The following is a 13,866-nucleotide window of genomic DNA, read 5'->3' on the forward strand; positions in this document are numbered from 1 at the left end:
GACTTGTACACAGTTAATGGTAAGACCCTCAGGAAGTTTGCTGATCAAAGAGACCTTGGAGTGCAGTTCGTTGAAAATAGAGTCACAGGTAGACATGATAGTGAAGAAGGTGTTAGGTATGCTTGCCTTTTATTGATCAGTGTAATGAGTATGGGAGTTGGGAGTTCATGTTGTGGCTGTACAGGATATTAGTTAGGCCGCTTAGAAATGCTGCATTCAATTCTGCTGTCCTTTCTATAGAAAGAATGTCGTGAAACTTGCAAGGGTTCAGAAAAGATTTACAAGGATGTTGCTAGGGTTAGACGGTTTGAGCTATAGTAGAGAGAAGCGGAGTAGGCTGTGGCTCTTTTCCCTTGAGCGTCAGAGGCTCCTTTTAAAGATTTATAAATTGGTGAGTGACACAGATAATGTGAATAACCGAATCTTTTCCCCAGGGTAGTGGAGTCGAGCGCTAGAGGGCATAGGTTTACGGTGAGAGAGGAAAGGTTTAAAAGGGACCTAAGGGGCAACTTTTTCAGAGAGGGTGGTGCGTGTGTGGAATGAGCTGCCAGTAGAAGTGGTGGAAGTTGGTACAATTATAATATTTAGAAGGCATCTGTATGGGTATATGAATGGGAAGCGTTTCGAGATATAGACCAAATGCTGGCAAATGGGACAAGAATAATTTAGATATCTGGTTGGAATGGATGAGTCGTACTGAAGGGTCTGTTTGCATGCAGTATAGCTCTATGACTCTATGTCCTAGAGTTGTAACAATAAATTGTTAAAGTATTTAGTTTGGGTAATGAATGGTATAAATTTATTTACATTTGAATTTACATAGTGAGAGATCTACAGCAAAATAATCTGATATTGTGAGAAGAAATAAAGCTACAAAATATTCTTTGTGATATTTTTTATTTTTTATGTCTTGTTTCAAGGTTCGACACCACCTGATGTGTGTGGGCCACAACAATATTGTTCAGATTATTGAAGTTTACGCTAACAGCGTTCAGTTCCCCCATGAGTCCAGTCCAAGGTACGTCTCAGTAATCAATAATGAATTACAAAGTGAAATAATGAATAACTGGCAGTTTATGTACAGGAATTATAATTCAGTTTTGAATTTAAGTGCTCTAATTGAGAATTGTAAAGCACAATAAGCTAGAGGTTTATGTGGACTAAAAACAAAAAAATGCTGGAGATCACAGCTGGTCAGGCAGTATCCATGGAGAGAAAGCAGAGCTGAAGCGAAGTGTGGAGGGGGCAGCATTTAAGTTATAGTTAGGTTAGGTCTGGTTTGAATTGGAGAATTTGAATTGCTGGAGAAAAGATGTTGATAGTTCAGATTAAGTGATTGAAATGTGAGAATGGCAGAACAACAGTGTGTCTACTGCCCAACTGGAAAGAACGAACAGTCCCACTGGGGCAGGGGTAGGGGAGAGAGGATACAGTGACAGAGAATGTAACAAGTAAAGCTAAAAGAAAGTCAAGGAATGTGAGTTCATTTTAAAGATTCAGCCTGACCCACTGTGATCTCCAGCAATTTTTGTTTTCAAATCAGATTCTAGCATTTGCAGTAAGTTGCTGCTAGGTTGGTGTGGACAGTTTGGTTCAAAATAATTTCTGAAACTTTATTGCTGGAACAGCACAGCAGGTCAGGCAGCATCCAGGGAACAGGAGATTCGACGTTTCGGGCACAGGCCCTTCTTCAGGATTGAGAATTGTAAAGCACAATAAGCTAGAGGTTTATGTGGACTAAAAACAAAAAAATGCTGGAGATCACAGACCTGAAGAAGGGCCTGTGCCCGAAACGTCGAATCTCCTGTTCCCTGGATGCTGCCTGACCTGCTGTGCTGTTCCAGCAATAAAGTTTCAACTTTGATCTCCAGCATCTGCAGACCTCACTTTCTCCTCAAAATAATTTCTGGTTGACATGATATCTTGACTGAAAGTGTCCTACTTGAAAGGTAATTTGGACGTCTCAACACAGTGGTATCTATGATCTCCAACAAATTAGATTCAGTTTTCTAAAATCAGTTTTTTATTCTTTTCTGAGTACAAAAATGGAAGATTGTCCAGCATCTGCAATTTCTTATACAAAGTAGGAAAGAAAATATTCTGAATTACATTTGTGCTCTTGTTTTGCTTCTTGGTTTCTCTCCTTTTCATTTTCCAAGTTCTCTGTCTCCTACTATTTAAATATTTTTTATTGTTTAAATACTCTTGCACTAAATTCATTTATGTTTTATAATCCTCAGGCCTCGGCTGCTAATTGTGATGGAAATGATGGAAGGTGGGGAACTCTTTCACAGAATCAGCCAACACAAGCACTTTACAGAGAAAATGGCAAGCCAAGTTACCAAGCAGGTGAGAAATGCTTTATTATTATAGGTGAAAATGCACTAAATCTATCTGGCAATGGAAAAGTTTCCTAAAATGTCTGCAGACCTAGGCCCTAATTACTTGTGCCCAATTTGAGAGTATGGAGTATCAAGGGAGCAACAGATGTATTTGTGCTGTTTCCAGAGCAGAAAAGTTTTGATTGTTAGTTCTGCTGTTTGTCAGAAAGCAACATCTGAGTATTTAGATGGGAAGGTTACGTAGGAAGATGAGATCTGGATTTCTCCAAACATGTATCTTTTGGTCTTGGGTTTGTGCCCAGGTGTGAATCAGATTGGAAGACCAAGATGCAGGGATAGATGATTCGATCAGGAAGAAGACTGTCTGTCTATCTGGGGCCTTTGTATGGTGCACTTGCACTCCTCTTGGCCCACAAGTCCTGCTACAAAAACACTTGCCTTCTCTCCAAAGCTGCTTTCTCTGCCTTTTAAGTTTCTAGGTTTCTGAAGGCCTAGAAAACTCAACAGTTCCTGTTAAGTCTGAGGCTGACACCCTCATTAAAATACCTCAATAGCCACCCTTATCACCCCTTATTTTTGGTTCCATTAAATCCAGAAGTAGGTGTCTTAGAGTCTGATTTCAGATGCTCAACATCTGAATATCTCCAAAAAGTCCATTTTAGCTTTTAACATTTACCAAGTTTCCCTTAGATGGGGTCAATTAAAAAATGTTGAGCCTCAATCACTTGAGTTTCCGACAGTCAACTAATTCAAGACTACAGTTTGTAGACAACTATGAGCATATTGATTAGACATTTACTTAAGAGAAGTTAAAGATAATTGTGAGTAAAAAATCAATAGTAAAGTTAGCAGCTTGAGAGCTAAGCAATTGGGCTGGGACCTTTTGTCTGCCTGAGCTCATGTACATTTTGATGTTTCTAGCCTGGTCATCTAAATAGGCCACTCGAAACATGGAGTTTCTTTCTCAATTGAATTATATTCCTTGCTGTTTATTAAAGTGTAATTTGTGGCTGTTTGTGCAGTCATGCCATCTGACCTTGAGAAGTACAGGATAATACACACAAAAAATAGTTCTATCCTTGTTTGTTTTACCAAAATGTGATACCTCTCATTGATCCAAATTAATCTCCATCTGCCACTCCTCAGCCCATTGGCTCAATTGATCAAGATCTGTTTGTAATCTTAGATAACCTTCTTCACTGTCCACTATACAGTGAACAGTATACACTATAATTTTGGTGTCATCTGCAAACTTGCTAGCTATTGTTTATATAAATGACAAACAAAAAGTGGACCCAATATTGACCCCTGTGGAACATAGACCTCCAGTCCAAAAAACAACTCTCCACACTACTGTTGGTCTCCTACCAAAAAGCCAATTTTGTATCTGATTGGAGAGCTCATCCTGAATCCCATGTGATCTAAGTTTACTAATTAGTCTACTATATTGTTTACTATATTAGTTTACTAATTAGTCTACTACTTTTGGGAGGCCCGATGGCACAGTGGTTAGCACTGCTGCCTCACAGCGCCAGAGACCCAGGTTCAATTCCCGACTCAGGCGACTGACTGTGTGGAGTTTGCACATTCTCCCTGTGTCTGCGTGGGTTTCCTCCAGGTACTCCGGTTTCCTCCCACAGACCAAAGATGTGCACGTCAGGTGAATTGGCTATGCTAAATTGCCCGTAGTGTTAGGTAAAGGGGTAAATGTATGGGAATGGGTGGGTTACGCTTCGGCGGGTCGATGTGGACTTGTTGGGCCGAAGGGCCTGTTTCCACACTGTAAGTAATCTAATCTAATCATATGGAGCCTTGTCAAAGGCTGTACTAAAGTCCATGTAAACAACACCTACTGGCAAGTGATACTATCTAAATTTTTGCCAGTATTACTTTTGAATGCATTAGGATTTGCACAAACATTTTTTCTGTTTGTGGCAGCTCTTAAATTTTGAATTTCATCTTAGTCTCATCACGAAGAGTAGAATTACATTTTATTGTTGCATGTACTCTGGTACAGGGAAAAGTGTAGAGTTGCCATTTCCAGTGCCATCTTAGGTACAATGGTGTCTAAGTACAAAATCTTAGGTATAATAATAATATTATGTGACCGTGTAGTACAGGTTTAGTATATATAGGGTACTATTGCATCGCTCAGACTCTCTCCCAAGCACATCACATGTAGTAACTAACATGCAGGTAGCAGCCATTTGCACAAAGTCCCATTGATGTAGCTTTGGCAAAGATTGAGTGTGGGGATTTCTGCTTAGGATATTGGAAGGATGTTGTGAAACTTGAAAGGGTTCAGAAAAGATCTACAAGGATGTTGCCAGGGTTGGCAACAGAGAGCTACAGGGAGAGGCTGAATAGGCTGTGGCTGTTTTCCCTGGAGCATCGGAGACTGGGGGTTGATCTTCTAAACGTTTACAAAATCATGAGAGGCATGGATAGGGTAAATAGATAAGGTCTTTTCTCTGGGGTGGGGGAGTCCAGAACTAGAGGGCATAGGTTTAGGGTGAGAGGGGAAAAATTTAAAAGGGAACAATTGTTTCATGCAGAAGGTCATACATGTATGGAATGAGCTGCTAGAGGAAGTGGTGGAGGCTAGTACAATTACAACACTAAATGGGTATATGAATAAGAAGGGTTTAGTGGGATATGGGCCAAATGCTGGCAAATGGGACTAGGTTAGGTTAGGTTAGGATATTTAGCTTTATTCCTGATGAAGGGCTTTTGCCCGAAACGTCGATTTCAAAGCTCCTTGGATGCTGCCTGAACTTCTGTGCTCTTCCAGCACCACTAATCCAGAATCTAGTCGCCATGGGCCAGTTGGACCGAAGGGTCTGTTTCTGTGCTGTACACTTCTCTGACTCTATGATTAAAAGCTCTTTCCTCTTTCAATCATGCATTAGATTATTTTAAATTCATCACCTCAACTAACAAGTGGATGATTTAATCCTTAAAATAATGTCTTCAACAACACAATCCTTTGTGATACATTGAAATTTTAGTTATGCTATCTTATGAGCCAATTTTTAACTTGCCTTCTCAAAAAAAAACTTTTAAAATTAGTATATTTGAAGCATTTCTTTACAATTTTAAACATACTTAACTTTTCATGAGTTAGACCTGTATTGAATAAAAAGTTTAACCTAAATTTTGAATTGTTTTTGGGCCCCTATTTCACATTGCATTCCTCAACTTGAAAATGTTTATACAGATAACTGAGATAGAAAAAAGCAATTAAGGATGGATAATTAATACTGGCGGGCCAGCCAGTGAATTTTTAAAAAATGAAAATTCTTGGGTAAGAAAGCAGAACAAACCTTTAATAGCACACAAAAAAACTTTGAACTAGAATGTGAGTTTTGTATAAAACTGCAAAGAAATTATATCAGAAGTTTATTACCTTCAGTTAATGCAGTTTGCATCTGAACCCACCGGGCTAGTATTGAGGTAACTTCCTCAATGTAACAGTATAAGATATTGGAGCAGAAGAAGGCCACTTAGCCCATAAGGTATGCTCTGCCATTCAATAGGTCATTACCCTGATAATCCTTCACTCCACTTTCTCACCTTTTCATTAATGCTTACTGATTAAACATTGTCTATCTCAGCCTTGAATATATGTAATGACCCAGTTTTGACATGCCTATGTGGTAAAGAATTCCACAGATTCATTACCCTCTGAGAGACAAACGTCCTTCTCATCTCTGTCCTGAATGTGTAACCCTTTAGTCTGAAATTGTGCCCTCTGACCCAAGATGTTTCCACAAGGGAAAACAACCTTTCTAAATCCATTGTCGTGTCTCCTAAGAATTTTGTATATTTCAATAATATCTCATCTAAGTTATAAAGAGTACAGGTCCAACCTACTCAACTTAGTTTCATAGCGTTGTCCCTCCAGACCCTGTATTAGCCCATTAATATTCTCTGAACTGCCGACAATGCCAATATATCTTTCCTTAGTGCCAAAAGCTGTTCACAGTATTCCAATTGGTCTGACACGTGCCTTGTACAGTCTTAGCAAAACATCATCCTTTTCCACACCTTTCCATTTGCCTTCTCTATTGGCTGCTGAACTTGGATGCCAGCTTTTTATGGTCTATGGACTCCCAAATCCCTCCTCTATAGCTTTCTGCAGTCTTTCTCAATTTAAATAATATTCAGCTTTATTGTTCCCGCCAAAGTACATAACCTCTCTTTATTTTTTTTCCCCCACATTATATTGCATCAGCAAAGGTTTTGCCCACACACTTAATCTGTTTATATCTCTCTGCTGGCTCAGATACTCTCTTTCAGGAGAGATCTTGCACCTGTGGTCCAGCCTAGCTTTTCCACCAGGTGTTAAAGGACCTGTGGTCTCTGAAAAGTTCCTTTGGTTTCCTGTCTAATTTTTCCATACAAACCAGATTAACACCCCTCCATTGTTTATTGAATAGTTGCTCTGCTTGCTGACACTTCAAAATTAATTTATTAGGTGTTGCAGTCGGGAGACATTTTAACATGAAGCATGGTATAAATTCCAATATTACTGCAGTGGAAGATGCTAGGTAACATCATCAGTGAGCCTCCATTGAAGCGCTGTTGTACTGTCCCACTTTCTATTTATGTGTCTTGGTCTGTTGTGGTGGGAGATATCAGTTTTGGTTCTTTTTCTGAGAGATTGGTAAATGAGCTCCAATGTTTGTTGATGGAGTTCTGGTTTGAATGCCAAACCTTTAGGAATTCCCTGGGTGTCTTTGTTTAGCCTGTCCCAGGATGGACGTATTGTCCCAATTGAACTGATGTTCCCCATGTGTGTGTGATGCAGTGATAGTTGGCCGTGTCTCTTGGTAGCTAGTTGGTACTCATGTATATTATATACAAAATACTCTACAAGGACTGCAACAAACATTACGTCTGACAGTTTGGCAGGAAACTAGCCACCAGGATACATGAGCACCAACTAGCCACCAAAAGGCATGACCAACTATTACTCGTATCCTTACACACAGACGAGGGACACCCATTTGAATGGGACAATACATCCATCCTGGAACAGGCTAAACAAAGACACGCACAGGAATTTCTAGAGGCCTGGCATTCAAACTGGAACTCCATTCACAAACATATCGATTTGGACCCCATTTACCAACCCCTCAAAAAGAACTGGAAGTGATATCACCCAGCTGAACAGACCAAGACACACACACACAAGGTGGGACAGTACACTAGTACTTCAAAGGAAGTTCACCGATGATGCTACCTAGCATGGTGGTTAAACTTCTGAGAACAAAACTTCCAGCTCAGCAAGCAAACTTTAGAACCATAATGTGACTAATTTCTCCTCCCCCAGATTATTTTAAAACAAAATACTGTTATCTGCCTAATATTTTGCTGTATTTTTGTGCAGATTGCTCTGGCTATACAGCACTGTCACTCCCTGAATATTGCTCACAGAGACCTCAAACCTGAAAACCTCCTCTTCAAGGACAACTCTCTGGTGAGTATCAGAATCAAAGGCTGATGTTTAAGTTGCAACTACAATAGACTAGGAACATAATTTTATTCAGTTTTAACACTGAACTACAATTAAAAAGTAATCAGCTTTTCATGGTGCTGTTTGTGGCAGCCCAGAAGTTGTGCTGCTTTATAAAGACACCAGTGATGTACGAATTCCAAGTTTTTAAAAAAAGTGATCTCTCTTTTGAGCTAGAAAGCTGTCCATTCTTGGTAATGAATTGGAGATGCACTTCACAGGTCAGGATGCAAATGGGACCCCTTGATTGGGTTTACTTGAATGACAGGCCAATTAACAAACTAGCAATAGCTTGGAAGCAGTATGGCTATGGAGAATGCAAATTGAAGCCATACCAACTAACTGTTTACTGCTCCCACATATTTTGGTGGTGGAAGGTGGCTATATACAACTGGCTTTGGGCTACTTGACAAGAGGACCAGAAAAGGTGTTAACATCAGTGTGACATGTTCATGAGTTTAAATATATAAAATGCTGTGTTTTCAAATTGTCTTTCATCAATGCAAGAGATGGAAAGTATAATCTTTCCTGATCATAAGAGTCATTTTTTTGCAAATACCATACTGCCCACATTTCGACTGAGCTTGCAGTTCATATCTCCTACCGGTTTCCTCATGTTAAATTTTCACCTCTACATTCCATGTGATAAAGTGTTCCCAATCCCATCCCCTTTTTGTCACAAGATGCCCCATTTCATGACCATGCATGTTTCCTGTCTTTGCAGACTTGCATTGGCTCTAAGTCCAAAATGTTTAATTTCAAATTCATATCATTTTCTTCAAATTCCTCTATAACTTTCCTATTCCCTATTCTGTTCCCTATTTTCTGCCGTACAGTTGTCTGAGATCTCTTCGTTCTGTCATTTCCTTCAACTTAAATATCTCTGATTCTCCTTGCTCCAAAGTTACTTACTGTGTCTATGTTTTCTAGGTTCTTTGCTCCTCAGGATTTTCTTTCTTAGGACCTTTTATTGCCTCTCCAACATTACTGAAAAACTCTCCTTTAAAACCTACCTCTATCACTAACATTTGGGTACCTAACTTGATCCCTCATGTGGCTTAGTATTAAATATATTATAGTATTCCTATGAAAGGTCTTGAGACTTATTGTTGGAAGATGCACTTTACTTTTAATTTGTGGGTTGTGAGCATAGCTAGCAATGCCAACATTTATTATTTGCCCAGAATTGCCTTTCAGAAAATGATTGTGAGCTTTCTGCCTTGCCTGTCTGGGCTGCTTTTTAATTTTAATAAAACAAAAAATAAGTCCTCCTCACATTTTTTTTCTCTCTTTCTGTTTTTCTTTTTTTGTAAAATGATAGTCAGAATAGTTCATGGTCAGGTCTGGTGAATTGGGATATAACTTGGGTTTGCAGTTGGTGAGCAGGTAAACGGAACAGGCTTGGAAGGTACATTTAACAGTTCTTCCTGAGAAGATTGAAATATATTTACAACTTTAAGTTTAAGAAATTTAAACATAACAACTAGCCAGAGCAACCAAGCATTGTACATATTAAAAATAATTGTTCTCTATACCATCAGTTAGATATGAAAATGGATCCCTGGAATTGTTTGTTCTTTTTTACAGCAAACTTTGTTTTAACTGGCACTCTTGATTAAACCAGCAAAAATTACATACCTCAAATAATGGAAGTTTACTGTATCATTGAGATTTCTGCAATGCCCGAGTATTCAGTTGAGGGTGTAAGTGAGAAGGCTCTGTGCCGCTAAATTTTATTTAAAGCGAAGTTGCATTTTTATTTGTGATTAGGCTATAAATGAAGTAAAACAATGATGTGTATACCCTTTGTATTACATTTCTATCACTTTTTTAAAAAATTAATTACATGGACCTCTTGATCAACTGGAATATTTGATCAACCAGCCTACGCCTGGTCTCATAGGTGCTGGTTAATAAAAAGTTTGCTGTAATTTCATTTCTTAGTAGCACACTAGGCATCAGTCAGAATGTGACACTTGGGATTTGAGATGGGATGGGAAGTATGGACACCAGTACATTTCTAGGGTGTGATGTAGTTTAGGTCTTGAACTAGCACATATCAGAATCAAGTTGTAACTTGTTGGCAATCTGTACTGAGAGTGTATTACGGCTTCGATTTGGGGTCCTCAATCCTTCACTCACCCGTCAAAAAAAAGACACAAGCTACCACTAGTGAAGTTATTTTTGTTTTATTTCTTGGTCCTCAATTAATTATGTTGAATTATTCTTATGCTGTCAAACACTTTTTTTGTATTGATTTAATTTTGGCTATCTACGGCTGTTATATTCATGCTAAGGATGCTAACTGTGTTGCATCACTTTGGATATTCTGTTCTTATGCAAAGGTTATCTCATGATAATTGTATGTCAAAAACTTTGGATGCTTACTCTTCCTTGTTTAATTATTCTCATTAATCTTTTATTAATGTGACATCCCACTTAGATTAAGGCAATGAGATTCTACATGTTTAAATAAAGAAAACTATCAATGCTATCTGTCTTCTACTCTAACATCTGTAATGAATATGAAGCAAACACACTACAAGCTGCACTTTAAATGGCAGACACTGCCAAGACACATTCACCTGCCTACCTCCCAGCCACTCAAACACTTTGTCCAATACTCTTTCTTTCTCCCTCGCTAACATGGGCAGGACTGGGAAAAGAAACAAATTGGGTAACTCTAGGAACTATGTTAAACTGAAGAAGTGTGAGTAGCTAGGGGCTAAATAGAAAAGCAGAATTTTGAAGTAGTAATCTCTCAATGGTTACCTGAACCATGAGCAAATTGCACTGGGGTAAATAAGATTAGAAAACTGATTACATAGCGCAAAGATTAGTATGGGAGAAATGAATTTTTGTTAATGGGACACTGCACCAATACTGAGGCATGTAAAACTCCTGGACACCATCTGAACCATGCTGGCACCAGTAATCCAGTGAGTTGCATAATTTGGGTAGTGCAACGAATTTTTACCAGACTGATTTCCGAAGACAGCAATACTGACATAAGCAGAGAGACTGAATCAGTTAGGACTATATTCACGAGAATTCAGAAGAATGTGGATGGACCTTGGAAATCTAACAAGGCTAGACGGTAGATGCAGAAGGATGTTACCAATGACTGAGGGGTCCAGAACGAGGGTCAGTAGTTTAAGCATGTGCGGTATGCCATTTAGGATGAAGACAAGGGGAAATTTCTTCACCTAGAGAGTGAGCCTAGAGAATTCTCTACCGCATAGGGTGGTTGAGAGCAAAACATTGTTTATAAGAAGGATTGGATATAGTTCTTGGGGCTGAATGGAATAAAGGGTATGGGGAGAAAGCAGGAATAGGGTCCTGAGTTGGATGATCAGCCATAATCCTAATGGTGACAGAGCAGAGTCAAAGGGTTTACAGTCAGTTCTTCTACAATGCATTAGTTGCATTCTTGTGCAACCCTGCATTATAGAAAAATTGTACTTTAGAAACAGTGTTTAAATTGTTGGCAATGTAATCATGTTACAGCCAATGCACGTTTTAAAGTTTATGCTGTAGAAACAGTGTCCCCAATTCGTCAATTGTATTGTAGCGAATTTGCATTGATGAAGTATGCATTATAGCAAAACGACCTGTAGTTCTCATGTTTTCTATGTCCACTTGAGCTTCAAAGAATGAGAGGTGGTTTTATTGAAACATGTGCGATCTTAAAAGGGCTAAATAAGGTGGCTACCTGGAGAATGTTTCTGCTGTGGGGGAATGACTAAAAGTAGCTGACATTGTTTAAGAATAGGAGGTCTCTCATCTCTTAAGAGAATTTATTTCCTGAGAGAGTCATTAGAACGTTGAATGATCTTCCCCTCAGGGATACTAAATTATTTAAAGACATATAAACAAAAGGAATGAATATTAACTGACAGGTCAAAAATAAAAGTATCCATCATAGAGTTATAGAGATGTACAGCACAGAAACCGATCCTTCAGTCCAACTCATCCATACCAACCAGATATCCCAACCTTATCTAGTCCCATTTGGCAGCCCTTAGCCTATATCCCATGAAACCCTTCCTATTCTTACGCCCATCCACATGCCTTTTAAAAGTTGCAATTGTACCAGCCCCCACCACTTCCACTAGCAGCTCATTACATACATGCACCACCTGCTGTGTGGAAAAAGTTGCTCCTTGGGTCTCTTTTACATCTTACCCCTCTCGCCCTAAACCTATGCCTTCTAGTTCTGGACTTCTCTACCCCAGGGAAAAGACTTTGTCTACTTATCCTATTCATGCCCCTCATAATTTTATAAATCTCTGACATCATCCCTCAGCCTCCAACACTCCAGGGAAAACAGCCCCAACCTATTCAGCCTCTACCAATAGCTCAAATCCTCCAACCCTAGCAACATCCTTGTAAATCTTTTCTGAACCCTTTCAAGTTTCACAACATCTTTCCGATAGGAAGGAGACCAGAATTGCATGCAATATTCCAACAGTGGCCTACCAACGTCCTGTACAGCCGCAACATGACCTCGCAACTCCTATACTCTGACCAGTAAAGGAAATGCCTTTTCACTATCCTATCTACCGGCGACTCTACTTTCAAGGAGCTATGAACAAAGGTCTCTTTGTTCGGCAACACTTCCTAGGACCTTTACCATTAAGTGTATAAGTCCTGTTAAGATTTGCTTTCCCAAAATGCAGCATGTCGCACTTACGTAAATTAAACTCCATCTGTCTCTCAGCCCATTGGCCCATCTGATCAAGATTCCATTGTAATCTGAGGTAACTTCCTTCACTGTCCACTACAGCTCCAATTTTGGTGCCATCTACAACCTTGCTAACTATACCTCCTATGTTCATATCCCAATCATTTATATAAATGACAAAAGGTACTGGACCCGATCACTGGTCCAAGGCCTCCAGTCTGAAAAGCAACCCTCCATCACCACCCTCTGTCTTCTATCTTTTGAGCTAGTTCTGTATCCAAATGGCTAGTTCTCCCTGTATTCCATAAGATCTAACCTTGCTAACCAGTCTCCCATGGGGGACCTTGTCGAACACCTTACTGAAGTCTACATAGATCACATCCACCACTCTGCCCTCATCCATCCTCTTTGTTACTTTTTCAAAAAAAACTCAAATCAAGTTTGTGAGACATGATTTCCCACACACACAGCCATGTTAACTATCCCTAATCAGTCCTTACCTTTCCAAATCCTGTCCCTCAGGATTCCCTCCAACACCTTGCCTATCACTGATATCAGGCTCACCGTTCTATTGTTCTCTGGCTTGTCCTTACTACCTTTCTTAAATACTTTTACCATGTTAGCCAACCTCCAATGTTCTGGTACCTCACCTGTGACTATTAATGATACAGATATCTCAGCAAGAGGCCCAGCAATCACTTCCCTAGCTTCCCAGAGTTCTGGGTATGCCTGATCAGGTCCTGAGATTTATCCACCTTTATGCGTTTCAAGACATCTGGCACTTCCTCCTCTGTAATATGGACATTTTTCAAGGTGCCACTATCTATTTCCCCACATTCTATATCTTTCATGTCCTTCTCCACAGTAAACACTGATGCAAAATACTTGTTCAGTATCTCTCCCATCTCCCGCAGCTCCACAAAAAGGCTGCTTTGCTGATCTTTGAGGGGCCCTAGTGACTCTCTAGTTACCCTTTTTATCTTTAATGTATTTATAAAAACCCTTTGGATTCTCCTTAACCCTATTTGCCAAAGCTATCTCAAGTCCCCTTTTTGCCCTCCTGATTTCCCTCTTAAGTATACTCCTACTGCCTTTATACTCTTCTAAGGATTCACTCAATCTCTCCTGTCTATACCTGACATACGCTTCCTTCTTTTTCTTAACCAAACCCCCAATTTCTTTCGTCATGCAGCATTCCCTATATCTACCAGCCTTCCCTTTCACCCTAACAGCAATATACTGTCTCTGGACTCTGACTATCTCATTTCTGAAGGCTTCCCATTTTCCAGCTGTTAATTTACTTGAGAACATCTGCCCCCATT

The 13,866-nt window shown here is 39.5% G+C and overlaps 1 protein-coding gene across 2 annotated transcripts in view; it reads left to right on the top strand.

Annotated features, from left to right (window-relative positions):
* Nucleotides 1-13,866, top strand: part of mapkapk5 (MAPK activated protein kinase 5) — a 67,840-nt gene that overhangs the window by 20,931 nt on the left and 33,043 nt on the right. For both annotated transcript variants that reach the window (XM_043715550.1, XM_043715551.1), the window contains 3 exons: nucleotides 921-1,018; nucleotides 2,241-2,349; nucleotides 7,735-7,824. In XM_043715550.1, the coding sequence (XP_043571485.1) occupies nucleotides 921-1,018; nucleotides 2,241-2,349; nucleotides 7,735-7,824 (297 nt within the window). The remainder of the gene's footprint in view (nucleotides 1-920; nucleotides 1,019-2,240; nucleotides 2,350-7,734; nucleotides 7,825-13,866) is intronic.

This window comes from Chiloscyllium plagiosum, chromosome 25, assembly GCF_004010195.1.
Source record: "Chiloscyllium plagiosum isolate BGI_BamShark_2017 chromosome 25, ASM401019v2, whole genome shotgun sequence".
Classification (NCBI taxonomy): domain Eukaryota; kingdom Metazoa; phylum Chordata; class Chondrichthyes; order Orectolobiformes; family Hemiscylliidae; genus Chiloscyllium; species Chiloscyllium plagiosum.